At 40.8% G+C, this 27,065-nt stretch overlaps 1 protein-coding gene across 2 annotated transcripts; it reads right to left on the reverse strand.

Annotated features, from left to right (window-relative positions):
• Nucleotides 1-582: 582 nt before the first annotated feature.
• SLC26A2 (solute carrier family 26 member 2) lies at nucleotides 583-18,542 on the reverse strand. 2 transcript variants are annotated; one of them, XM_072756894.1, is made up of 4 exons: nucleotides 18,408-18,542; nucleotides 6,252-6,429; nucleotides 4,851-5,588; nucleotides 583-3,330 (listed from the first exon to the last, which is right to left on the reverse strand). In XM_072756894.1, exons 3-4 carry the CDS (start codon nucleotides 5,556-5,558, stop codon nucleotides 1,810-1,812), a joined length of 2,229 nt encoding a protein of 742 aa, XP_072612995.1. In that variant the 5' UTR covers nucleotides 5,559-5,588; nucleotides 6,252-6,429; nucleotides 18,408-18,542; the 3' UTR covers nucleotides 583-1,809. The 2 variants fall into 2 exon arrangements, with proteins under 2 accessions (XP_072612995.1, XP_025864568.2); XM_026008783.2 differs by lacking the exon at nucleotides 18,408-18,542 and having other exon boundaries at nucleotides 4,851-5,583; nucleotides 6,252-6,339.
• Between the last annotated feature and the right edge of the window lie 8,523 nt (nucleotides 18,543-27,065).

The following is a 27,065-nucleotide window of genomic DNA, read 5'->3' on the forward strand; positions in this document are numbered from 1 at the left end:
AAAAGGATGTCAAAATTTAGTACTATTATACTTAATCATGAAGTCAATCACCTTCAAGACAGAAATCCAGCTTTTCTATCGAGAAACTGCTTTAATAGAAAGGCATTTTCCATGTAAACAGATGGACAGAGTTCTACCAGTAGAAAAGCAACACTTGAAGGTTTTGGAACCAAAAAGAAAGTTAAATGTATTTAAAAGTGTCCAACTCCAATAGATGCCCAACAGATAGGGTTTGCTTCTCATAAATATTTAAGTTGTTTAGAATGTAGTAACAAGTTAAAAAATGATTCACATTTCTGTAATTATTATTTTGCTTGCTTTAAATAGTGTGGGTAAATGTTTCAATCTTGAAAAATTATTCTCCTAGTCCTAACTTTGGAAAACTTGTTTTTTTTTTTTTTTCTTGACTATCAAGGTCCACATACGGAATAAGCTTTTAATGTGGGACATTCTTGCTTTTCAAAAGGAACTGAATAAAGATGAATAGTAGCTTCTATTTGAGAAAGACTGTCAATCCCCAGTGGACCCTTGCTAAAATGCCATGGAAAGGAAAAAAAAATTCACTGCTAAGTAAACAAATTCTTTTTTATTTTTTTATTTTTTTAAGATTTTTATTTATTTACTCATAGAGACAGAGAGGCAGAGACACAGGCAGAGGGAGAAGCAGGCTTCACGCGGGGAGCCTGACGTGGGACTCGATCCAGGGTCTCCAGGATCACACCCCGGGCTGCAGGCGGCGCCAAACTGCTGCGCCACCAGGGCTGCCCAGTAAACAAATTCTTAAGGGAAACCGTCAATCATTTCTTTTTTTCAATCCATCCTTACAGTAGCCTCAAGCTCATTTAAAATGCTGTCTAGAATTGTGTAGTCAGCATTCTGCCCTTTACCTGGCAATCTTGTAGCAGGTAATGTGTAGCAGTATAAGACAGATTCTGTGGGAAACACTAAATGAACGAAAGCTACAACAGAGGTAATAGTAGAGAATAGTAGAGAAATACTCAGTAACAGGGACAGACTGAGATCACAGGAAAGACATGGAGGTGTCCTAGTATTTGGCCGATTATGAAGAAGAGCTCTTTGCTTACTTACTTACTCTAAATAAAGAGGCATGAATAAAAACATCAAATGTATTACAAAGAATGTTCTAAGTAACATGGGGCTGGCTGATAGGATTTCACCTATCAGCCCACCCAGCCATCAAATTCCTAATAAGACTATGCCTGTGGAGTTCCTAGCCCTAGGAAAGGAATGGTGCTCTCCTACTAAAAGCCAGAGATCCTACTGCCATAGGGAGCAAAGACTGGGACCGGAGAAGTACAAGTAAGAACAAATCTTTTGCCACAGAAGTCCCCTGACCTGCTGGTATCAGAGCAGGTACAACACTATTTCCCTGCCTCCTTTCTATTCTCTCCTAAGAGTCACATCAAGTAGCCTCTAGCACTTCTCACGTCAATGTCAGCTTTACCTCCAGGAGAAGGAAGAGTCCAAATGCTTATCTTCTAAAACAGCATGGTAATTGAGTTTGAAGCCTACTTTACAGTTCAATTCAATAGGTATTTATTTAATTTCAAGAATACCTCATATCTGCAAAAAGGCCTAAAACCACAAAATTTTCTTCTTTTTGATTCTGCCTAACTATAAGTTCTACTGCATTTGTGTATCTACAAAGGCCATCAACTTCAAAGGAATAATATCTCTCCATAGGTTAAATTTTCAAGTACAACATTTTCCACTGTGGAACTAGAAAATATTACATACTTCAAACCTTAAGCTATTGGCTAGACATCATTCTTCTTTCCATCTACTTTCTCAATCACTGGAAAGGCTTAGACCATTGGGAATACACACTCCTTTCTGATTCTGAGATTCTTCTGCAAAGGCCATTGCTTCATACACACTATAAAAGAGAAGGTTTTCTTCTTCCTTTTTGCAATACTCTCCACGTGCCAGGGAATCCCTCACAGAGGGATTGCACTGAGCCAGCAGAACCTGGATGCCGATGGCTTCATAATCTCTACGAACCTCTTTCAGCGTATGAATCCCCGCTGTATCTAAAAACTGTATTGCACTGCAGTCAATCACTATGGTTTGAAGCTCCAAGGGATCATGGGAAAGTTGCACTGAAACTTCATCCTGGACACCACTGAGAATCACTGTTTCCTTTGTGATCTTTCTCTTTGCGGCCTTCTTCTGAGCTGCCTTTACTAAGACTGGGTTGAGTGTTTTTTTGTATAAAGCAGATTTAAAACATTCTTTGTTTATGTAGTAGAGAGGGGCTACAAAACGGAATATCTTGATTCCCGGCTTAGTCTGCAGATTCTTGTAAGCAGACATGGATTCAAAGATTTCAGACTCTTCCACCAAACCAAGCAATGAAGTCTTTGGCTTCTGAGTACGGAGAATGACACAAAACATAGAAAAACAAACCCCAATAAGCAGGCCTATTTCAGTACTTATCAGTGCAGAGGACAGCATGGTAACAAACCAGATAACCGTATCCATTCTGCTAACCTTCCACATTTTGGGCAGATCCTTAAACTTACGTAAGGCTCCCCGGAGATTTACAATGGTGATTACACCAAGGACACTTTTCTGAAGGGAATAGAATAAAGGAGCTATTACTAGGAGGACCAACAGAAGAACCATGGCTGTAACCACACCAGAAAGCTGAGTTTGGCAGCCTGTTGATTCTTTAACCAAGGTCTTTGCAAGAGCTGCACTAGTAGTAAAGCAGTGGAAGAAGGAAGGGATGATATTGCAAAAGCCAATGGCATACATTTCCTGATTAGCTTTGACTGAGTAGCCATGTTTTTTGGCAAACATCTCAGAAAGTGATACAGTAATAGCAAAACCAATGATTGAAATAGCTATTGCATCTACGGCCAAACTAGGAATTAGGTTCCAGTCCGGTGCTGTGGGTGGCATAAACCCTGTGGGAATAGACCCAGCAATACTGGTATTATATTTCTCATTTAGTTTTCCAAAATGAGAGGCTAATGTGGCTGCCACAACAACAATGAGTTCAGTAGGAATTGGTGCCTTAAGCTTGGACTTGAAGTGCTCATTGAGTTCTTTGGTTGGCAAAAGAACCAAAAGGCACAAAAGGCTGGTGATGAGATCACAGATATTGGTCTTATGGATGTTTTTGAAGATATGTATCCACGTAGTGATGAGCGAGCCCACACCATTACTCCGAGGAAGGCTGAGCCCAAGGAGATACTTGGCCTGAGATGTAAGAATAGTGAAGGAGGCACCAGTGACAAATCCACTCAGCAAGGCATCTGAGAGGTAGACAGAAACAAAGCCCACTTGAAAGAAGCCCATCGCTACCTGGAAGGAAGGATATACAAGTGTTAAATATAAATGGAAAAGAGCTTCCAAACACTCTTAATAAATACCCCGGCATTGCTTTGTGTGGAGACATACCATCAGAGCATCGCAAAATGTCGGAGGTAGAAAAAACACAATTGTACATCAGTTTTACAAAGAGGGCTCTCATTTTACAAAGGGAGGGCTCATTTCACTGACACTCAGAGGGCTAAGCAACTAGCCCAAAGTCACACTGTTACTCAGTCTGGATGAGACAAGTAGTTAGGATTCCTACTGTCTTATACAATCTTTCTTAAATGTGGATAAAGTTCAGACCTTTTTGAAAACAAAATAATTCTTAAAGACAAGAAATTATAGAAACTCAAATTGGAAAAATTCTCCTAATTAAAAAAACATGTATTTTCATTAAATTACAAATCATTTCTATAATAAAGTGAAGTTTTAACTGATAAACAAAACTGGATTCATATCAAAGAATCACATTTAAAATTATTATAGAACACACTTCTTTAGCCTCACGCAGAGAAACTCTTCTCATTCAGGGTATATGTGCTTATTATGCCAAACTACTTCCCATACTAATTCTGTATCCTCAAAGAGAACTTTTATTTTTTCCTTTTTCCAATGATTCCTCAGAACTCTGCCGAGCCCTTCCTCATTCTTGATGAGACATACTAATGAAAAAAGAAAAAGAGACCCTGCAGAACACCAGTCTTCTGCACATCCCCCACTTCTCCTTTTCCTCTTCACCAGGCACCATATAAAGTGAGCTACTCTTCCTCTGCCCATATTGGAACAGAGAAGAGGTTTAATGCTGGCAATGACTCCTGGATGCCAAAGACAGGGGCACGATAATAATGGCGGGTTAGTGGATTCTATGAGAGACTCGAAGAGAATCTCATTTTCTAATCCTTTCTTTTGGCTGATTAATATGAAATTGTGGTTCTCAACTTGTTCCCCAGAAGTCCAAGAAAATTGCTCTCTTTGGCGAGGGTCACTCACTAGAGCAGCAAACCTAAAGGCAGGCAGGAGGCGGGTAAAGTATGGAGGGGAGACACCTATAGTTTGAGACCTCCTCCACTCCTCCCTTTGCCAACCCTTATCCTGTTACCCTTCTCCTGCTTGTTAATGCTGACTCTGCCAATAACCAACCACAAATAAACTCAAGCAAACCCAATGTTTCTCAGCATATAAGATTAAGGAGTTGTACTAAATGATCTAAGGTCCCTTTCTGGTCAACATTTTTACAAGCATATAATTACAATCTGGCTGACTGAAATTGATTGGCTAAGAGGTAGCCTAAAGTTGAGAAAAAAGAAGCAGTCTTATCTTACCTGTAAAGCCAAATCAGGGTTTGAATTTTGGCTCTATCCTTCATATATCCTAAGCAGTCAGTAAATGATAGCTTTGATTATTATGATCTCAGACATCCCTTGCAGACCTGAGATTTCATGTACAGTGATTTTTTTTTTACAGTGATTTTTTTGCTAGCAATAACCACTTGTTCCATTGTTTCTTACCTGATAAACTCCAGCCATAAAGGTCACAGTGCTGCCAACTGCAATTGCATAGCAACTTCTGTCACATATCCAGTCTGATGTCTGGTTTAATAACGTGCTCCCATTCAAAACCAGTCCTAAATCAGAAGGCGCATTATCGGCAGTGTCATAGCCAGCTTTGTGTAGTTCTCGGTCAACTACCTCACCAATCATAAGGCACAATATTCCAAAAATGCCCACAGAAATGTGACGGGAGGTACCCAACAGGAAATAAATGATGCTGGCAAAAAATGATGTGTACAGACCATAGATAGGTTCTTGGCCAGCCAAGAGGGAATAAGCAATGGACTGGGGCACTAATAAGATGCCCACAATCAAACCAGACATCACATCCCCTAAAATGTTTTTCTTCAGATCATATTTTGGGAGCCATCGCAAAACAGGAAGGAAATCAAAAATCATATTTTTGGCTTTGGCTGGACTGCACTGGCAACTCTTCTGCAGTTTTTTAATGACAAATTGCTTGAAGTTAGTACTTGATTTCTCTCGAGGCTCCATATGGATCCTACGATAAAGTGTGCATTGATCATTGACTTCAAATTGCTTGAAGTCAGTACTTGATTGCTTTTCAAGCTCTGGATGCATATTAGACAGAGGACTGTGTTGGTCATTTCCTTCAACTGAATTCTTGAGTGACAGATCATGTTGTTGTTTACTTTCCAAAGACATTTCTGGAGATAGACACTTCAGCCTCCTACACTGAAAAAAAAACACCAGAATTAACCAAGTAATTCTCAGTGTTCACACATTTTAACGGTTCTACTTTTCATTCATGAGAATTAAAAGTGGACTTCAGTTTGGAGGTAGTTATCTCATATTTACTTTCTTTATTTGACCCTCATATGTCTTGATGGGAAAACAAAACCAAAAAAACAAAACAAAACAAAACAAAACCAACAAACCATAATTAGTCAGTTAAAGCAAGTAAGTCACTGGATATAGGATTTCCCAAAAGTATAAACCATGAAGAATTTTTCTCCATCTTGTGTTAGTTAAGTAAGAGTCTCTCCAGCTCCTAGAGGAAAGGATATCTTGTTCATCGTTGTAATCACCAACAAATGTATAACGACTCTGAGATGGTAGGCTTACAAAATATTTGAATGAATCAAAGAACAAATTAACACACAACTTTATGACTTTAGCCAAATACCGATAAGATATATTAGATGGAAGACTCAGAAAATTTCCTATTTTGGAATTGATAGAAAAATACACCCTTTACTGTAAAATTAATCCACATTAATTTTGTTTGGAAGAAAGGGCTATAGCTGGTCATCCCACTCAGTAAGAGTAAAATAATGTTACTTGATGGTCTTATTAAGTACATAAAGAAGAAAAGAACAGATTTAGATGACCACTTACCCTGAGCAAGTCAATCAAATTTGTGGATACACACAGCAACTCTTCATTCCTCAATGCAACTCGTCTATAACTCTCTTCTTACTTCCTACTCAGGCCAAGCTAGTTTGAATACATTTCTTATGTCCTTCTATTTTGGAACAGCTTTTAGTGATTCCTGGGTGCAAAGGCTTTTCCAAACCTAAGATATGCAAAAGAGGCATAAGAAAAAAACAAAATCCAAATCTTGCCCTACATGGCTGCTATCTGGGACGGAAAAAGATAAAAATTAATGCTAGAAAGTCCAACAGTGATGGAAACTGTAAGAAAGAATTGAATTGAAATACTAAAAGTGAAAAAGACAGTAACAGATGAAGAATGAATGCCTCTGACAGGATCATCAACATGCTTGACAGAGCCATAGAAAGAATCCATGAAATTGCGGACAGGTCAATAGAAATTACCCAAACTGAAAAAGAAAGAGAAACACAAAATTTAAAAAAATCAATGACAACAATGTAAGAGAACATTCAAGAGCTATGGACATATTAAACAATCTAACTTATGTATAATTGGAATCCCAAAAGGAGAGGACAAACAGTGGTCAGAAAAAATATTTGAGGGATCCCTGGGTGGCGCAGCGGTTTGGCGCCTGCCTTTGGCCCAGGGCGCGATCCTGGAGACCCGGGATCGAATCCCACGTCGGGCTCCCGGTGCATGGAGCCTGCTTCTCCCTCTGCCTGTGTCTCTGCCTCTCTCTCTCTCTCTCTCTCTCTGTGACTATCGTAAAATAAAAAATAAATTAAAAAAAAATTTGAAGACATAGTACCAAGAGTTTTCCAAAATTAAACACAGACACCAAACTATAGATCCAAGAATCTCAGAGAATACCAAAAAACAAAAATATAGAAACAAAAACCAAACAAAACCCCACACCTACACATATATTCAAGCTATGGAAAATGAAAATAAAATCCTGAAGACAAAGATAACATCCTGATGACAACCAAATTAAAAACACACATTAAGGAGCACCTGGGTGGCTCAGTGGTTGTCTGCCTTTGGCTCGGACACACACATTAAACAGGGCACCTAGGTAGTTCAGTCAGTTAAGCGTCTGCCTTCAGCTCAGATGATGATCCCAGTGTCTTAGGATTGAGCCCCATGTGGGGCTCCCTGCTTAGCTGGGAGCTTGCTTCTCCCTCTGCCCCCATGTCCCCACTTGTGCTCACTCTCTCTCTCAAATAAGTAAATAAAATCTTTAAAAAACAAACAAACAGGGATCCCTGGGTGGCGCAGCGGTTTGGCACCTGCCTTTGGCCCAGGGCGCGATCCTGGAGACCCGGGATCGAGTCCCACTTCGGGCTCCCGGTGCATGGAGCCTGCTTCTCCTTCTGCCTATGTCTCTGCCTCTCTCTCTCTCTCTCCTTCTGCCTATGTCTCTGCCTCTCTCTCTCTGTGACTATCATAAATAAATAAATAAATAAATAAATAAATAAATAAAAATAAAAAAACAAACAAAACACACAGAAATAAAGACAAAAATTATAGCAGACTTATTTGAAACATCAGAAGATAACAGAGTAATACCTTTATCACAGAAAAATAACTGTCAACCCAGAATTCTTTACCCATAGAAAATATCTTTGAAGGAGATAAAGGAGAAATAAAAACTTTCTCAGACAAACACTAAGAGAATTTCTAGTAGACCATCACTACTATATATACATATATACAAAGGACATATATACGTACATACATATATATCAGAAACTAGGTCTACACAATACACAACAAAGAAATAAAGTCCAGGAATGGAAAACACGGAAATGAAATACAATTCATTTTTTAATTTAAAATATATTTAACTGCTTTAAAAGATAAACATCTAAGCAAAAATAGTAATGTATTTTGTTTATAGCATAAGCAAAATAAAATATATAAAAATAGCACAAAAAGTGGGTGGAGGAATTGGAAATTGTAAGGTCTTAAACTAGATGTGAAGTGATAGATTATTATTTGAAGGCAGGCTCTGATTAAAGATGTATATTGTAGGGGCACCTGGGTGGCTCAGTGGTTGAGCATCGCCTTTGGCTCAGGTCATGATCCCAGGGTCCTGAGATTGAGTCCCACATCAGGCTCCTGCAGGGAGCCTGCTTCTCCCTCTGCCTATGTTTCTGCCTCTCTCTCTGTGTCTCTTACGAATGAATAAATTTTAAGATTGTAAATAAAATCTTAAAAAAAAATGTAAAGATGTATATTATAAATCCAAGAGTAATCACTAATTTTTTAAAGGTATAAACAGTAAGTCAATTGTAGAGATACAGTGGGATCATAAAAAATTCTCAATCCAAAAGAAAGCAAAGAAAGGGAAAAAGGGACCAAAAGTCAATGGAACACATTGAAAACAGCTTGCAAGACAGTAAAATTTAAAACAAACATAAAAATAATTACATCAATTGAATGGTCTAAACAAGTCAATTAAAAGGTAGCAAATGTCAGATTAGATTAAAAAAATAAGATTCAGCTATATGCTATCTATAAGACTCTCAACCTTCCTTCCTTCCTTCCTTCCTTCCTTCCTTCCTTCCTTCCTTCCTTCCTATCTGAGAGAGATGGGGGCAGGGGTAGAGGAAGAGAAAGAAAGAATCTTAAACCAGGTTCCACACCCAGTGTGGAGCCTGACACTGGGCTAGATCTCACGACCCTGAGATCATGACCTGAGCCGAAATCATTCTCTGTCTTAAGAATCAGACACTTAACCAACTGTGCCACTTAGGTACCCTAAGAAACCCACTTTAAAAACAGATTAAAGTGAAAGGACTTGCTCAATATAGTAATTTATTTAGCTTGTAAGTGACTGAGCCAAGTAATAAAATCCAGATTTTAGGACTCTAAGCATAGCTCTGTTAGAGCATGGCACTATTCCTATCACCTATCTAATTAGCTTTCTCTAACTTCAGATACTTCCAAACACTTTAGAATTCAGCTATGCTTCACATCTCACTATTACCTCCCTGCTACCATAAACTTACCACTGACAACCATAAACTTGTGCCCTCTCCATTTGCTATACTCTTGGCCATGGTCCTTTTCCACTTCAAGCTCTCAAAAATTTAGGTATCCATCCACAAACAATCCTAGAAGTAGAACTGACACAGCCATCAGTCTGAACCCAAAAGTCATCTAGTCTCCTTTATCTGTCCTATTCACCTTCTAAAATTCTCTTCAACACTATATTTCTTTTTCACACATATCTTAAAACCCAAAGCAACATAAAACTACACTTAAAAGTACCTTAAACTAAATTGTAGGTATGACCTTCATACTAACGAAGCTCCTTGAGAGCAAGCTCCACTCTCATTCATCTTTGTATCCCCCAAAATGTCCAGGTATGTGCTTTCTAAAGTAGGAACTACAACATCTGCTAAGCAAATAACTCAAATACAGAAAAAGTAGGATGCAAAGCAGTATTTATTTTCAAGTGGAAATATCTACTTCAGAACATATTTTCCAAATATTCCTTTCTGCACAAAAATCCCCTTACTTCCCAAACCAGTTACTGCTTTTAATTACAGTATTCATCAATTATTTCATGAAAATTAAGAGATGACAGTGTTTATTCTTGGAATAGAGCCTACATCCAGACATCCATTTTAAGGAGACTGAAATACAAACTATTCATCCCATGAAGTTCAATAAAAGACAATTCTACTGTATTGATTGTCTAGGGTAGTTTCTCCCTTTATTAACACTGATAACCGAGAGTGAGAAAAGGAAAGGCTCAAGGGGAAGACACTTGGACTTTCCACATTACTTTGCAGAAAAAAACATAACATTTGAAAAATACATTTACATATTCATACATAAAGTACAACAGTAGGTCAAGCAGCACAAAAAGGAAAGATATTCTGTCCTTTCTTCTTTGACTATCTAGAAAGTGGTCTGATCCACATGAGTAACCAGCAGCACTGGCATCATTCCCATGTGAATGAGAAGCTAGAGCACTGGACTAGAAGAGAAGTTGCATCTCTTCTTCTTCTTCCTTTTTTTTTTTTTTTTTAAAGATTTTATCTACCTATTCATGAGAGACATAGGCAGAGGGAGAGGCAGGCTCCCTGAGGAGAGCCCGATGCAGGACTCGATCCCAGGACTTCAGGATCACGACCTTAGCCAAAGGCAGACGCTCAACCACTGAGCCACCCAGACGCCCCAAGAGGTTGCATCTCTTCTATATATGCCCAAGAGTGGTCAGCCAACTTTTTTTTGAAGATTTGGTTATAAGCAAAACAATGTCTACTTTTGGTAATTATAGCATATCATTTTAACTAATGGTGCTTATATAGCAGTTTTGCAATTTGTGAAACCGAAATGCCTTTTCAGGGGGCAATCGTTTTCAGAGGACAAAGGTAGAGTCTACCTCTGAAACATTATGGTTCCGTAGTTACGCTTTGTTTGACCTGTATGTGCGTGCCACAACTTACTGCTACATAAAACTGAAATTGCTGACTACTATGATCACAGCATCTACACAGGGGAGATATCTCCAAGAGCTGGACTAGTTTAGAAATGCTTCAAGGGAAGAACCTGTCTCATGTCTTACCTGGGCTCTAAACTCTAGGTCAGAATTGAAAGGAGAGGACTTGGAAAATGTAGGAGGGAGAAGAAAACTCAGAGATAGTTCCGAGGTTAGAAAAGAATCAGAAATTAGAATGTTTAAAGCACCAGATGTACATGGGGAACTGGTAGAAGAAGGAGCTGCCAAGGTACCTGGGAGAGATTCTGGAGGGTCCTATGTGCCAGGTTAAAAAGGTAGACTTTGATCTGCAGGCAGTACAGCAACCCTAAAGGTTTCTGAGAAGGTTTTCAGATATTATTCATTTGATAAATGATTATGTATTATCTTACTACATCTTCTGGTCTGTTACGCTCTTTAATTATTTTCCTACTAAGCGATTAATATTTTACTTTTTTTTTTTTTGCCTTTTATGAATACAGAAATAGGCTTAAGATTGTTTTAGAAAAAAACTAAACCATAAGCAGGTACAACTAAGGGAGAGTCTCTAGTTACACAGTGCCATCTGATCCTCCAACTTAACTGTTTGTTGCCAGACAAATCCAGGGAAGATCATAGCTTCCATTCCACTCTCCATCCCACTCACAGGTTCCTGAGGCCAGGATGGTTGGTGCCTAAACTACTATTCTGGGCTCCTGACCTAGATTAAGAAATTAACACTGAGAGCATAGGAACTCCTGGAGGAAAAGGAAAGACTGGTCCTCAACAGATGAAAATTCAGACCCATCTTATCTTTGTTCTTTGAGTTTGCAACCCTTGCTTATTCCATAAATGTTCATTAGTGCCAACAAGCCTTCCATGGCTAGATTGATTAACTCTTCTATGTGAGCTCCTAGAGACTGGGTACTGGTCTTCCATTATATTATATTTACTAAGCACCTACTATAAGCTAACCAATGTGCTAGACACAATGCATCAGAACCTAGACCCCTGGGACGCCTGGATGGCTCAGCAGTTGAGGGTCTGCCTTTGGCTCAGAGCCTGATCCCGGTCAGGGGATCGAGTCCCATATTGGGCTCCCTACGAAGAGCCTGTTTCTCCCTCTTTCTGTGTCTCTGCCTTTCTCTGTGTCTCATGAATAAATAAAATCTTAAAAAACAAAAGAACCTAGACTCCAAACCGAGAAGTCAGTCTTTCTTTTCCCTACCCCACTAATCAATCTTATCCTGTATATAATCCATTAGTAAGTCTTGTCTGTTCTACTTCAGATAAGATATTCTTCTTCTCTCTACTGCCCAAAGTATCTGGAATCTAATCACTTTTCACTCTTCACCACCATCACATCTTATCTGGGCTACTCTCTAATAGCCTACAAAATCTGAACCCTGCCTACCTCTTCACCTCCTTACTGCCTTTCTTGCTTTTCCTGGAACATGCCAAGTTGATTCCTTTTTTTAGGGTCTTTGAACTTGCTCAAGTTCTCTTTGCCTGAAACAATCACCCCCAGGTCTTTGGAGGCTGTTTCTCATCCTTTAGGTCTCAGCTGATGTATCATCCCCTTAGACCTTCCCTGGCCATTCCAAATAAAAATAATACTCCATCCCATCATTCTTTAAACCCTTACCTGGCTTTATTCCTTCATAATACTTTCACAGTGACTTCTAAAATTATATTATGTATTTATACATTAAAGAAACTATTACAGTCTTTCTCACACATACTGTATCCCCAGTGCCAGAAACAATGCTTAGCACATGATAGATCAGTAAGTTCCTATGAAAATAAATAAGAAACCCAGGTTTTACCCACAATCAAAGGGTTAAAATAATTATTAACAGATAATCGATAAAACCCTCAGACTGGGCAGGGATGGAAGAGGTTTGACTTTTCAGTGTACAACCAGACAAGAGACAGTAAAGGAGAAGAACAAATCTAAGATGAATCTGAGATTGACCACACAAAAGGAAGAATTATGTACAGGAATATGGAAGAGGAAATGGAAAGAAAGGAGACAACAAAAAGCTTGACTTTAGGTTTCATAGATTTGAAATTTCTATTAGATGTCCAAATGAGGATGTTCACTGAGCACTTGGAGGTGTCAAGTACAAGAGAGAAGCCAAAACTGGAAAAATAAATGAAGAAAGGAAAAGTATTTTGATCATTAGCACATAAATGGTATCTCATTTTTCTCTGAGTTCCCATTGTGTAGATGTTCAATAAATGTTCAATATATGCTTTACCTTCTCAACTAAATTAAAAATAATTCAAGGAGATGTTTCACACATTTTGCATACTCTCACAATTTGTAGCATAAAACTTGGCACACAGAGAAGACATTTAATAAATATTTTGTTAATCGACAAACTACCCTCTATTTTTAAAAAGTTATTTTAACAAAAAACTCCAAAAAGAATTACCTTTGACTTTTAAAATCTGATTTTTGTTTCTCGAAAAGATAACTGATACACTGCTGGTGGGAATGTACAATGGTGCAACCACTGTGGAAAACAGTCTGGTATTCCTCAAACAGAGAGAATTACCGTAGGACACAATTCCACTCTCGGGTATATAACACCTCCCAAAAAAATTTAAAAATTGGGACTTAAACAAAAACTTATATGCCACTGTTCATAACAGCATTACTCACAACACCCAAAAGGTAGAAACAACTTTAAGTATCCACCCACAGATGAGTGGACAGATACAACTGGTACAAGCCATATTGTTCAGCCACTAAAAATGAATGTAGTTCTGATACTCCTCATCTACATTATGGATGAACTCTGAACCTGTTATGCTAAGCAAAAGAAACCAGACACAAAAGGACAAACACCATATGATTCCGCCTATATGAAATATCTACAACAGGCAAATTTATAGACAGAAAATAGATTAGAGATTACCAGGAACTACATAGAATGATTTCTTGCTTAATAATTACAGTCTCTATTTTAAGTTTTAAAAATATCGACTGCAGATAGTTATACAACATTGTGAACTGTACTTGATGCACTGAACTGTAAATTTAAAATGGTTAAATGGGACACCTGGGTGGCTTGGCAGTTAAGCATCTGCCTTTGGCTCAGAGCGTGATCCTGGAGTCCTGGGATCGAGTCCTACATCAGGCTCCATGGAGCCTGCTTCTCCCTCTGCCTATGTCTCTGCCTCTCTCTCTCTCTGCATCTCTCATGAATAAATAAATAAAATTTAAAAAAAAATTAAATGGTTAAATGGCCAACTTTATGTTTAATATATATTAACATAAACAAAAGTAGGAGGAGAGGAAGCATAGTATTAGAAGTACAGTATTATGCTAGACACAAAAGGGTACAGTATCACTGAAGATAGGCTATGATAAATTAGGGATTCCTACTATAAATTCTAGTGCAATTCCCTTAATAACACAGTTATGGCTAAAAAACCAACACAGGAGATAAAATGAAATCACAGAAAATATTGAATAACCCAAAAGCAGAGAAGGGAAAATAAATAACAACTATATATAGTAACCTAGATCTAAAGTTTTTGGAAAACTTGAAGTTTTAACATTAACCTAATATTAATGTGAACAAGTCCTCTGCCAAAAGACTCTCTTCACTTAAGTGGAAAAATCTCAACTAAACTAGGCTGTAATTGGCATGGACTGTGTAGTTTGGAAATAATTTTCCAGTACCCGTGCTGCTTATAAGCATTGGAATAGTGACTGGAACCCAAGCCTGTCTGATTCACACCTATTCTGTCTCTGGGTTGCTTATTTTGAAACTTTTCAAATCTTCAGAAAAGTTAAAAGAATGATACATGGAACACTGGTATATTCACAATTCACCTATTACACAATTTAACAATTCACCAATTGTTAATGTTTTGCTACATCTGCACTTTTGCACTCTCCAAACATACTGGTTTGGAGTTTTTCCGTTCAACAACTTGAAAATTACAGACATATTTCAGCCTTAAACACTTAATGGAACTAACTTTTTTTTTAAGATTTTATTTACTTATTTACTTATTTTTATTTATTTTTATTTTATTATTTATTATTTATTTATTATTATTTTATTATTTTTTATTATTTACTTATTATTACTTATTTACTTATTTATTTTATTTATTTACATGAGATAGAGAGAGAGAGAGAGAGAGAAGCAGAGACACAGGCAGAGGGAGAAGCAGGCTCCATTCAGGGAACCTAATGAGGAACTCGATCCTGGGACTCCAGAATCATGCCCTGGACCAAAGGCAGGCGCTAAACTGCTGAGCCACCCAGGGATCCCCGAACCAACGTTTTTTAACCAAATGCTATGCTGCCTCTTCTTCCAAAAGAAGCATTCAATAACAACATGAGATCAAACCATTTGGATACACCCTTCAAAACCTGCAATGGCCCCCCACCTCCTCCTGCATATAGTCTTAAAAAGTTTAGTACAGGCTTCTCTCTATCAGTGAGCTGAACTTGCCTTTCTTTTGCTTCCTTTCATGCACTACTGTTCTAGTCACCAATCCACGAAAATATTACACATCCTTTGTTTCTCTGGGTCTTTGCTCATGTTGTTCGTTCATCTGGAATGCCTTTCCCTTCTATCTCCATCGATCTTGGTCCTTTTCCTAATCCTTTAAGGTTCACCTCAAATGCCACAGGACAAAGAGGTTAAAACTTCTGTGGCTATGCTGCCCTGACATATTCCATATAATCCTTTAGCACTTAAGGTTCCATGTCTTTCAAACTAGAGTATACATTTAAAGGCATCCTCGTTCCTACATAACCCAACACCTGACACAATGCCTCTAATGGTGTGTAGGTGGTATACCTATATTTATTGAAATGGACAAACAGGTGAAGTTTCAAGTAATTGGAATGAAGACAAAAAAGTCTTTCTATTTTCCAGTCATCACAAATAATCAACAATGTTCTTTTATGTCTGTGATGCAAAAAGAAGAACCACCATAAGGCTTATACAGTAGTACAAGCACTATGACATATCATTTCTGGTATAAAGCCCAATGTAAGACAGAAAAGTAAAATACCCAAGAGGAAAATAACAATGTAAAACCACAATCGAATTATTTAATAGTTCCTTCACAGTAATTCACTGCTTTCAAAAAGATTTTATATACATTTCCCAACTGCCTCCTGAATAAATCTGAGAACAGATTATGAATCCTTTACTTTAGTCAATTGCTCAACTAGCAGGACCAGATTCTCAACCTTCATTTTCCAATTTCCAAGGCTCCCTCTCTTTCTAAAATACCACTCACCCCTAAATTCGTTTCCTTGCTAAGAAGTTTTAAGAGCTAGCTCAAATCAATATTTCGTGGTCAAGTGCTCAACTCACTTCTGAATCTTATTAATTTTAATAAGTCAAGGTAACAAACTGCCTGAAGCAGTTTACATAACATTATTGAAGCAGGTGTGGTAAAGGAATAAGAGTGAAAATACTTTTATCTTTCATATGAACACACATGCATTGGTAACATTTTCATTTACCTTTTCTATCAGGAGGAACAATGTAAAATTTACCTCTGTAACTACACTTTGGGTTCAAATTCATATCCCAGCCAAGAGTCAAACAAGCCAAGCAGGTTCCTCCCTCCATCTACTTTTGCTGGCTCTAACTGGAATGCTGCTCGGGGCTAGGTTCATGGCTTTGCCTCTTGCTTCTTTTAGGTTTCTGCTCAAATACTGCCCTAATTGGTCCCTTCTCAGACACAACTTATAAAACGGCACCACTACCAACACCATGCCTCCCTCCTGGGCCCATCTCTGCCCTGCCTTCCTATCCCCCACTTCCCCTTACTTAGCTTTATTTTTTTCCATGGCCTTTCTCACTGTCTCACACTATATACATCTATCTATCTACATCTATCTATCTATCTATCATCTATCTATCTATCTATCATCTATCTATCTATCTATCTATCTATCTATCTATCTATCTATCATCTATCTATCTATCTCCATGGCCCTTCTCACTGTCTTGCACTATATACATTCACATTCATTCATTCACTTATAGTTTCTCTCTCATGGGGCAGGAACTTGCAGTTTTGTTCACAGCTGTATCTCCTGTGCCTTGAACCATATATACAGCACCTAATAAGTGCTTAAACATTTGTCGAGTGAATGGATGATAGGTTAACAGCTATGGAGTAAAGAGAAAGGAGTGAACCCTGTCTTTCCACCTCCATACACCATAACTGAACTACATCAAGAATTTACAGTTTGGTAAGCATCTGCTTGGGGGTTTACGCTCACTAAAAGTAATGTCAATGTTCAAAATGCTCACCCCTCATAAATCTAGTCTAAACCTCTCCAAAGCCCTAACTATGTTAACTCTAGATCTTCCCCTGGGAGGCAGCATATTATAGTACAATGATATTCAAATGCAGAGATCTGTTAAAATTCAGATTCTCAGGCAAATTCAGGAATGAGATGCAAGCGGGCACCCTGGGTGACTCAGAGCCAGTGAGGTGATGTCCATAAGAGAATCACTGGGTATATACTGGAATCAGACAAATCTCTATTCAGATCCCAGCTACACTATCCAACAGCTGTATGGCACTGGTGTAAAAGTCCCATTTTACTCAACATCAATTTCTCACCTGTAAAATGGGGATAATATTATCTGACTTGCAGGTTGTATAAAGCTAACATGAGTACTTAGTGCAGTGTCTGGCATATAGTATTTGTTCAATAAGAAAGCTACTAAGTCTGTCCTTTGAGATTCTTAAAAGGAAAAAAAAAAAATGTGCTCATTTCTTCCAACAGGACTGGCTCTCCATTTCTAACTCGATTTTCACTTGGTCGTACCCAAAAGGCCGAGAAGCAATCTTGCTTGATTTTCAAAAACAAGAACTTCTGCTTAACCCAATACTGGATCTCACATGAGTTCCAGATTTTACATAAAAGTCCCTAGAGATAAGGAGGGGGTGGGGGTGGAAAAACCGTACTAGGGTGCCAGAAAGTTTTAAGTCCTGTATGCTTCTAACTCACGTGGTCCCCCAATCTGTGCAAAGGAAGGGGCCCAGCCTGACAGTCTGAGTTTGGGGGAGCTGGGAGCAAGTTCCGGCAAATGACTTGCTGTGTAACATCAGGCAAGGATCTGGCCTTCTCTGGGTCCTTTCAGCGTCTCTCCATCTTACCCAGCGAAAGAATTCCAATTTGGCCTACACGAGACTGCAAGAAGTACAGTTCCCCGTTTGTACCTAACCAGGTAAGTGGTTTTAAAAGCCAAGATAATGAAGTCCTCTCGCGTGTCCGAGCCTCTCAGTCTCCCCATCTGTCCAAAGGGGGGAGGCTGGGTGGAGCTGGTGGCTCCGGTCTCCTCGGTCTTTCTCCCGGTTATCTGGGTTCAAGACGGCTGGACGGAAGACTCCGGCAGAAGAACGGCACAGTTATCCGCGGGGGGCGAGGGGCGCGGAGCGGGGGGCCGGGGGGGGGGGGGTAGAGGCCCGGGGAGCGGGGAGCCGGGGCGGGACGGCGGCGGCGGGAGACCCGGGCCCCGCCCCAGCTGCCGCCCCCGCCGCCCCCGCCGCCCGCGGGTACAACCCCGACGCACGCCCACCCGCGACGCCCGCGCTTCCCGCCACGGGCCTCGGACGCGGGCCAGGATGCCCCCAGGGGCGCCGCTGCCGGCGCGGGGCCGGCACTGTCCCTCCCTTCTCACCTGTCGCTCCTGGGCCTCCCGGCGCGTCCTCCGCCGTGGCGGGAGCGAGGGGACACGACGGCGCGGGCAGCGGTAGCCCGGTGCCGGGCCGGCCTCGCTTTAACCTGCCCGTCCCCCTCCCCGCCCATCGCCCGGCCCCGAGGAAGGCGGGGCCCGGCCGGGCGGCACCGCGGGGAGCGCCCGGCGCACCGGCCGAGAGGCGCGGAACACCCAGCCGGGACGACCGCTCGGGAGGTGGCGGTCACGTGGCCCCGCGAGCGAGCGACGCGGCCGCCAGCCAATGGCGCGGCCCGGCCCGCGGGGGTACCGCCCCCTGGCTGCTCTCCTCCTCCCCATTGGCTGTCGTGAGCCGCGGAGCCACGAGTCCCCGAATCTTAGGCAGATTCCTCCTCCGCGCTCGTGCTCGCGGGGACGTGTCACCCGCTCTGCACCGTAACTCTGGACGCGTGGGGAGGAAAAGAGACCCGTCGGCGGAGACCCGGAAGCTCTCTGTCTCGAGCTGTTAAGTGCTGTGCGTTTGCGCGGGCCGAGGTCCTTGTCCCCGACTCCTTGGGACCCCCTTCCCTCCCGCCTCCGCTCTGCAGACGGGCCTGAAGGCCCAGGATGGGGAAGGGTCGGAGGCGAAGTTAGGCGCTTTGCCCCCAGGGTAACCCACTCTCCACTGAAGGTCCCAAGAGCCGGAGTTGCCTTTTCAGATGTGAATAAAAATATAAGAATAAATATGAGAAATGATTCCAGCCTCTTTTAAGATCCTCAAGTGGCTTTTCTTGACATTTGTTAATCAAAATCAAAGTCCTCCCTATTCTTTTGAGGCCCTGAATGCTCTGGGCCCGCCCTGGCACCTTTCTCGCTAGGTATCTGTCCCTCCCTCTCTGCTCTCCACGCATCCTGGCCTCTTTTGCCCGCCAAGCTTGTTCTCTTTTGGGACTCGGGAACACTGCTGCTTAATGCCTGGTTTCTTTCTTGTCTCAGGTCTGGGCTAAAAGTTGGAGCTCCCCCCCCCCCCCCCCCCCCGCCCCCAGCGAGGCCCACGTATCCTGGCAGTCACATCCTATGGTGTCATCCTGCTTTAATGATCTGCCCCCTAGCTGGGCGCTCTCTGATATCGAATTCGTGTTTATTCTTTTCTTCCTCCTGTCGATAGCCTCCGGGGCGGGAGGGCGGTGCCATTAGCCTTGAGTGGAAGGTCAAGAACAGCTGCGAAAGAAGAAAAATGGTTCACCTTCCTTTCTTTCCCTTTCCAGTGAACCTCGTCACAGTAATTTTAAGGAGCTCCATTTCTTGTCTAGAGATGATCCTCATGTTTCCATCAACCATCAGATCCAGAGCTCCCAGAAGTCACAAGCCGTATTGGGAATCAGAACACCTGGATTCTACTCCTCTTGCTGTCCCTTGTAACCAGAGTTAAGTCAATAGGCATGATGAGTGTTCTCATGTCTCCAATATAGTTAGTTGATTGCTCCCGGCCTGCCAACTCACACCTCATGTACCCCTCCTTCCAAGTCCTGGAGAGGGCCAAGTAAAACAATGAATGTAAAGTACTTTGCCGACTCCCTGTAGGCTACAAAACATACAATGGCAACAGATGCTGATTTCTGGATGCACAAAACTCTTTCCATTGATTTTATTTAATCCTTATAGCCACTTTCGAGGAGGTCCTGTAAGTGAGGAAATGAGACTCAGAGGTGTTAGGTGACTTGCCCAAGGTCCTAGCTAATAAGTGACATAGATATGATTTTAACTCAGTTACATCTGACTGCAGAGCCCACTTTTAACCACCACACCCACTGTTTTGGTCAAATGTAAAAATCCACCTTGCATCCTTGCATGTAATAGACACCAATAAAAACTGGCGTCTATTTAATAATTTAATAATGGCTATGGCTTTCTTTCTCTTATTCCATACTTTTTAATCCACATTATGGATGAGGAAACTGATGGTCCGAATATTAAGTTATTTAAGAGGTCACACAACTGGTAAGTAGTGGATTTTGAGGTGGGATAGAGATGGATTTTGGAACTGCCAAATGCCAAGACACAAGAACAGGTGCTATGACCTAATGCAAGGGGAAGGTGCTAGAGAGGAAGTTTAGGCAAGTCATTGGTGCCTCTCTCCTTCTCAGTTCAGCATCTCCAACTGCAACTTAATGCGGTGGGCCTCTGTGCCTCCCTTCACACACATGCTCAGGGCCCCTGGAAGTGGACTTTGCTCTGCCATTCCTACCTTATCCTCGTCAATGCTTAGGTCCCTGCAGGAATCTAAGAGGCAAAACAGATTACCAAATCCCTGCTATTCTGCTTTTCCTCAATAACAGGAGGTCAGCTGCCCCAGCCAGCCAGAACCCACATCTGTTTACCCCTCCCATGTAAGCCTGGATATTTTCCTCCTGTTGGTCTCAGGGTTCACAGAGGTGCTGGCAGCTGGAGGGTCACGTATTATAGCCATTACTCTGTCCTAAACTGCTTTCCAAAGTGTAACTAAACTGAGGGTGTTGTGGGTCAACAAGTAAGTCATTTCAGGTGAGAGGCCATGTCAGGATTTACCTCTGCAGCACTTTCTGACCAGTCACACTTCCCAGGTAGGACAGGTCACTTGCTCGGAAGCCTTGCTATAGTGGGCCCCAGACTGACTCCCATTATTGAATAGGCTATTCCCGATTTGCTATTCTGATTTATTTTCACTGCTATGGGTTAATTTTACTTTTTTTAAAAATGTGATTGTTCTTGAAATTGGGTAACATGTATAAGTAAATAAATTCAATAGATCAAAGAGTTTAGGATGAAAAGTAAGTCTCCCACACTATCCATTCTTACCCCATTGTTCCTTCTGGAGTCAAACACAGCACCGGTTTCCTGTGTTAGCTTCCGGTTATTCTATACCAGCAGTTCTCAATCCTGGCTATACATCAGAATCTCCTGGAGAACTTTTTTATTTTTAAGATTATATTTATTTATTCATGAGAAACATGGAAAGAGGCAGAGAAATAGGCAGAGGGAGAAGCAGGCAGACTCCCTGTGGGAAGCGTGATGTGGGACTAGATCCCAGGACCCCAGGACCCCAGGATCACAACCTGAACCAAAGGCAGACGCTCAACCACTGGGTCAGCCAGGTGTCCCTCTCTTAGAGAACTTTTAAAAGATAACAATGTTTGGGTCCCATTCCCAGATATTATGATCGAATTCAAGTAGAATGCCTGAGCTCAGGCATTGATATATTTTTAAAAACCCCAGGAGATTCTAATGCCAACACAGGATTGGCAAACCAGTGATCTATGCATATACAAAACTTTCTTTTTAAATAAAAGGGACAATATACACTATTTTACACTTTTAAAAAATTAATATTATACATTGAAGACTGTTCCATATCAGTGCATAAAGAGCTGCTTTCTGGCTATCTACTGCTGAATAACGAATCACTCCAAAACTTTTAGTGGCTCATCATTTTGCTAATTTGCAGTTTCTGTGGGTCAGGAATTTGCTAAGAGCTTGACTGGGTGGTGTCTCATAGACCTATAGTCAGAAAGTGGCCAGGTTGGGGACAGGGCATAGGGATCAAGCTGAAGGCTGTCTGGGCCTCTCCTTGTGGCTCTGTGTGGGCCAGTTTGGGCTTCCTCACACTATGGCAGTCTCAGAGAAGTCTCTGTTTAAATGACAGCTGAAGGCTTCTAGAGCCAGTGTTCCACCAAAGAGGACACTGGATAAGCCTTTTACAATCCAGCCTTGAAAGGCTCATAGCTTCACTTCTATTGCACTAAGTAGGTTGAAAATCATAAAAGCCTGACCAAGGGGTGCTGACTATGTGGTTCAGTTGGTTAAGCTCAGATTTTGATCTCAGGGTCTTGAGTTCAAGCCCTACATTGGGCTCCATGCTTTCTGTAGGCATGGAGCCGAAAGAAAGAAAGAAAGAAAGAAAGAAAGAAAGAAAGAAAGAAAGAAAGAAAGAAAAAGAAAGAAAGAAAGAAAGAAAGAAAGAAAGAGAAAGAGGGAAAGAAAAGAAGAAAAGGAGGAAGGAAGGAAAGAAGGAAGGAAGGAAGGAAGGAAGGAAGGAAGGAAGGAAGGAAGGAAGGAAGGAAAGAGCAAGCAAGCCTAACTAATTTCAAGGGTAGGGCAGTAGACCCCAAATCTCCATGGGAGAGGTGTCAAAGTCACATTATAAGAAGGATGTGGGATGGGAAATATTTTTTTTAAGATTTTATTTATTCATGAGAGACACGCACAGAGAGAGGCAGAGACATAGGCAGAGGGAGAAGCAGGCTCCCCACAAGGAGCCCGATGTGGGACTTGATCCCGGACCCCAGGATCATGCCCTGAGCCAAAAGCAGACACTCAACCACTGAGCCACCCAGGCATCCCTGGGATGGGAAATATTATGGCTATCTTTGGTCACAGCAGCTGAATAGTATTCCAATGTTTGGGTATACTGTCATTTATTTAAGCATTGAGGGACATTTATGTTGTTTCCATTCTTTTAATATTACAAAGGGTGCTTTGAACTATTATGGATGTTTTCCTTCTGCTCCCTATCCCCACTCCTTAGAAGGGGCTTGGTCTTTTGATCACTTACCTCTCAGGGCCACTGTGCAGCAGGACAGGAAGTAACCATTCTCAGGCTCAAGAAGAGATCCCCTCCCTCTTTGGACCTTTGAGGGAAATTGTGCTGAACTGTCCCAGACAAGAAAGAATGGAGAGCCAAGTCATTGGGGGAAAGGAGATTTTTGAAAGCCTCCTTAAGGTTGATGTGGGCTTGGCCTTGTAGGACACTTGAGTGGCAAGGATCTAGACCTTTCTCTACCCTGGGCAGGCAGGAAATCCTCCCACATGGGTTGCCCTGGGAGGCTGGAGGACCTTTGAGCCCCTGGGAAGAGAAGAATTGTGGGCCTTTCAGGGGCCATACCAAACTGAAAGAGGGGCACATTTATGGTATCAGGGTGAACGGAAGGCCAGAGGGCTGTTCCCCGGCTGCCCTGAGTTAGACTGACAGACTTTCACATGAACCTGGGTGGGCAGCAGTCATAATAATTATCCAGATTAATATCTTGCCAGCACTGTGGGATGGGGGCTTGGAACAGAGAACATTTAATCTGGAGAAAGAAAAGACATGTGACTCTTAACCAGGGTAAAAAAGCATAATTCACTTTTCCTACAAATATTTAGGTACAGAAAGAAATCTGTTATTTGACTTGTCCCAGCAATCACAAGCCCCAGAGTTCCAGATTTGTTCCTTCACAGGAATGTGCCAGGTGCTATGGGAGACGGTCATTCAAAATAGAACATGATCTTTGCATTAAAATATTGACGTTCCCACTACTTCTTTACTTAAACTTTTACTTAAACTTTCATATTTTGGGATAGCCAAGGAAAATCTTCAAAGATTAGTAATGAAGTTGTTCTGTCTTTCAGGTCAAGTTTTTTAATAACAAGGTAAGAAGATAACCAGGCATGTATGCAAAGATTTCACCACAAAAATATTCATTGAGAATACCAAAAAATTAGAAAGAGCCTAAATAACCAACAGCTAGAAATACATTAGACAAGTTATGATTCAGCCACCCAACAGAAGTCTATGAGGCCATTAAAGAAGAATATTTAATGGCACAGAAAGATGTTTGCATATGTTATTAAACAAATAAAATACAAGATTACATAGTCACAGTTACATTATGAACATATTTATATGATTAGATAAAGGATGTACATCAAAATGTTTCTCTGGGTGGTAACCATTCTGTTCTTTTTATTTGGCTGTATTTCCTCAATTTTCTACAACAAGATGTATATAAAGAGAAAAATAATAAGAATTTTTGCTTAGAAAAGAATAGGAAAATAGATATATTTGCATTACTTCTGTTTTCTACAAATACCACTGCCTCATATTCCACTATATTATCATTATTAAAGGTTACATTTATTGAGAACTGGCCATCAACCAAGTTCAATAGATACACTGCCTCCAATCCTCACAACAGCGCTATAAGTATTGTTATCCACAATCTGCACATGAGAAAACTGGGACTAGAGATTAAGTAATCTGCCAAATGTCAAAGTTTGTGAATGATATAGGAAGAGGATTCAAACGCAAACCACTCTGGATCCAAAGCCCAGGTGTACTCTCCTATTTGTTGCCTTTCTACTGCTATGGTCACAGGATAGGTATTTAGGACCTAATTTTACTTGTCTTTTCAGGATTCCCTAGAGTTCCTAACTATTTTTGAGTTACAGATTCCTTTCAGAATCTGACCTTTGGGAAAATGAACAGAAGGTTAAAATGCACTTAGGACAAACTTCTACTAGATGCATCCACTGACCCATATAAGACCCTGAAAGTCAAACAAGGAGAACATCATGGACTAGCCGAATAGCAAGGATCAACCAACAGGTAACCCAAGGAGTTGAATAAAGTTACTAAGTCAACAGATGACTGGACAATTAGGAAATGATAACAACTGTAGGTCATGGGTATGAACACGTGAAACATGGAAGTGAGCCAAGCTAAGTATAAACGAGGGTGGAGACCAACCAAACTATTTCTTTCAGCAGTTCTAAGGATGTAGCCAGAGAATGGCCTTCTCTTTTGTGGCCTCACAAGGACATGGGGTTTGGCAAGCCTGGAGAGGAAAGGCCTTCAACCAAGAAATGGAGACCAAGTCAACATTGGACACCAGTGAAATGTTCTGAAGGGGGCCACACAGTGCCAAGTTTCCTGTAGGGATCCAATAACACACAAATTACCCAGGCCTACCCCATTCTTTCTTATGTTTCTCTTTCCCAGTCAGCCAGGATGTCTTCAACAGCCTTCCTCTTGCTTCTATGCCCACTCACTTCTCTGCACTCTCTCAACCTCCATCCTAGACCTGTTCTTTTCCTCTGGGAAGATTGAGACAGCTTCCTTATTGACTTCCTAGCCCCAGACTCATCTTTCTAATGCTGGTGTTTGAAACCTCTTTGCCAAGTCCTCAGCTTGTATACCTTCAAAGACAAGGAGCACACTATCTTCAAGTTAATCCAGTTCGTCTTTGAAAGTTGTGATAATTAATGACAATAGGATAACTACTTTTTAATTGAACCATATATAAATTGTTGTTTGTGTAGGACAAAAATAGTCAAATGGGATGATTTCATAGAGTTCACCTTAATATGCACTGGGTAACACATAGCTGGGCATTATACTATAAATTATCTCAATCTCCACTACAGTCATGGAAAAGCATTCTAATTTTAGAGAAAAGCAAAATGAGGTCCAGGAGAAACTCAATAATTTACAGAAATAGTAAGTGACAGGCCCAGGGTCAGTCTCAGATCTGACTCCTGAGCTCTACCTCCTACACACTCTGGGTATTGCCTTCTTATAATAACCTATTCCTCTGTCCTCCTCCCTGGATCCTCTCTGAACAAACTGGCACACTCTCCATCCCCAACATCCTTTCAGAGCTTCCTCCCAACTGAATATCTCTGGTTCCTTCACTATTGCTATTTATAAGAGGGATAAATGGTGGGGAGCCCATGGAGACCTTTCACCCAGCACTAGAATTTGTGGAACTAATATGCTGATCATTCCCATTCAAATTGATCCCAAATTTCAGAGTCCTATTCTTTCCAAAAAAAAGCGTCTCACAAAACACCTTTCCACAAATGCGTCTTCTTGACCCAGTTGGTTCCTTGCTATGTCCTATTTCTTTCCTTATTCCCTCCTTTTACCTTCAAATTCAGAGTCATAAAATCACCCATGGACCCAGCAATTACACAGCCTGGGTATATACCCAATAAAACTTAAGACTTATCTCCATATAAAGACTTGTGCGTGGATGTTCATAACAGCCACAAAGTGAAATAACCAAATGTCCATCAACAAATAAATGGATAAACAAAATGTGGTATATCTATACAGTGGAACATTATTCAGTCATAAAGAGGAATGGAGTTCTGATACATGTAACATGGTTGAACCTTGAAAACATTACGCTATGTGAAAGTAGTCAGACACAAAGGGCCACATATTGAATAATTCCATTTCTATAAAATGTCCAGAAGAGGCAAACCATTAGAGAGAGAAAATAGATTAGTGGTCACCAGGGGATGAGAAAGTAGATCATTGGTGGCATATCATAACAAATATACTAAACAAAAAAACAAAAATGATGAATTGTACAATTTAAAATGGTGGATTTTATGTTATGTGAATCAGTTCTCAATTTAAAAAATTTTTAAGTCACCTATGATTTGAGTCATCTAACTTTTCAAAACTTTTCACTTTTTTCACCCATGAAACATGGATCTTGGAATAGAGATCATTCTAAATAAATGGTTCTAGGTAGTCTTTCAAAAGAATCCTTTAGCAAGGCTTATGGTCAGGGATGGACAAGTCAGCTGTTTCTGGTCAGTCATCCCTCTGAGCCCATCTGGAGTCATGGATCCAGATGTGTTTGAGACACATTATTAGATGTTTCTGTGAACTGGGAAATCAACAAAACCTTCAAGGAAGACAAGACTTTTTCAAAGTCACAGAATGAATCAGTGGCATTGTTGGGCCTACAGTCTTGTTTTCTTGTTTCTAGTAGTATGGTTTCTTTTTCAAGACTAGACTACAGAAAAAAATCTTTCCTAACCCTACTAGTAGTCCCTGCTCCCAATAAAAGAAGTTTCAGATTTCCTTCTGCT

Source organism: Vulpes vulpes, chromosome 4 (assembly GCF_048418805.1).
Source record: "Vulpes vulpes isolate BD-2025 chromosome 4, VulVul3, whole genome shotgun sequence".
Taxonomy (NCBI): Eukaryota; Metazoa; Chordata; class Mammalia; order Carnivora; family Canidae; genus Vulpes; species Vulpes vulpes.

What these genes read in the sequence shown, in the direction of transcription:
- SLC26A2 (XM_072756894.1), bottom strand. Translation starts at nt 5,558, where the DNA reads ATGTCTTTGGAAAGTAAACAACAACATGATCTGTCACTCAAGAATTCA. An exon ending in TTATGGCTGGAGTTTATCAG is followed by an intron (nt 3,331 to 4,850) that starts GTAAGAAACAAT and finishes CCTTCCTTCCAG; the next exon opens with GTAGCGATGGGCTTCTTTCA.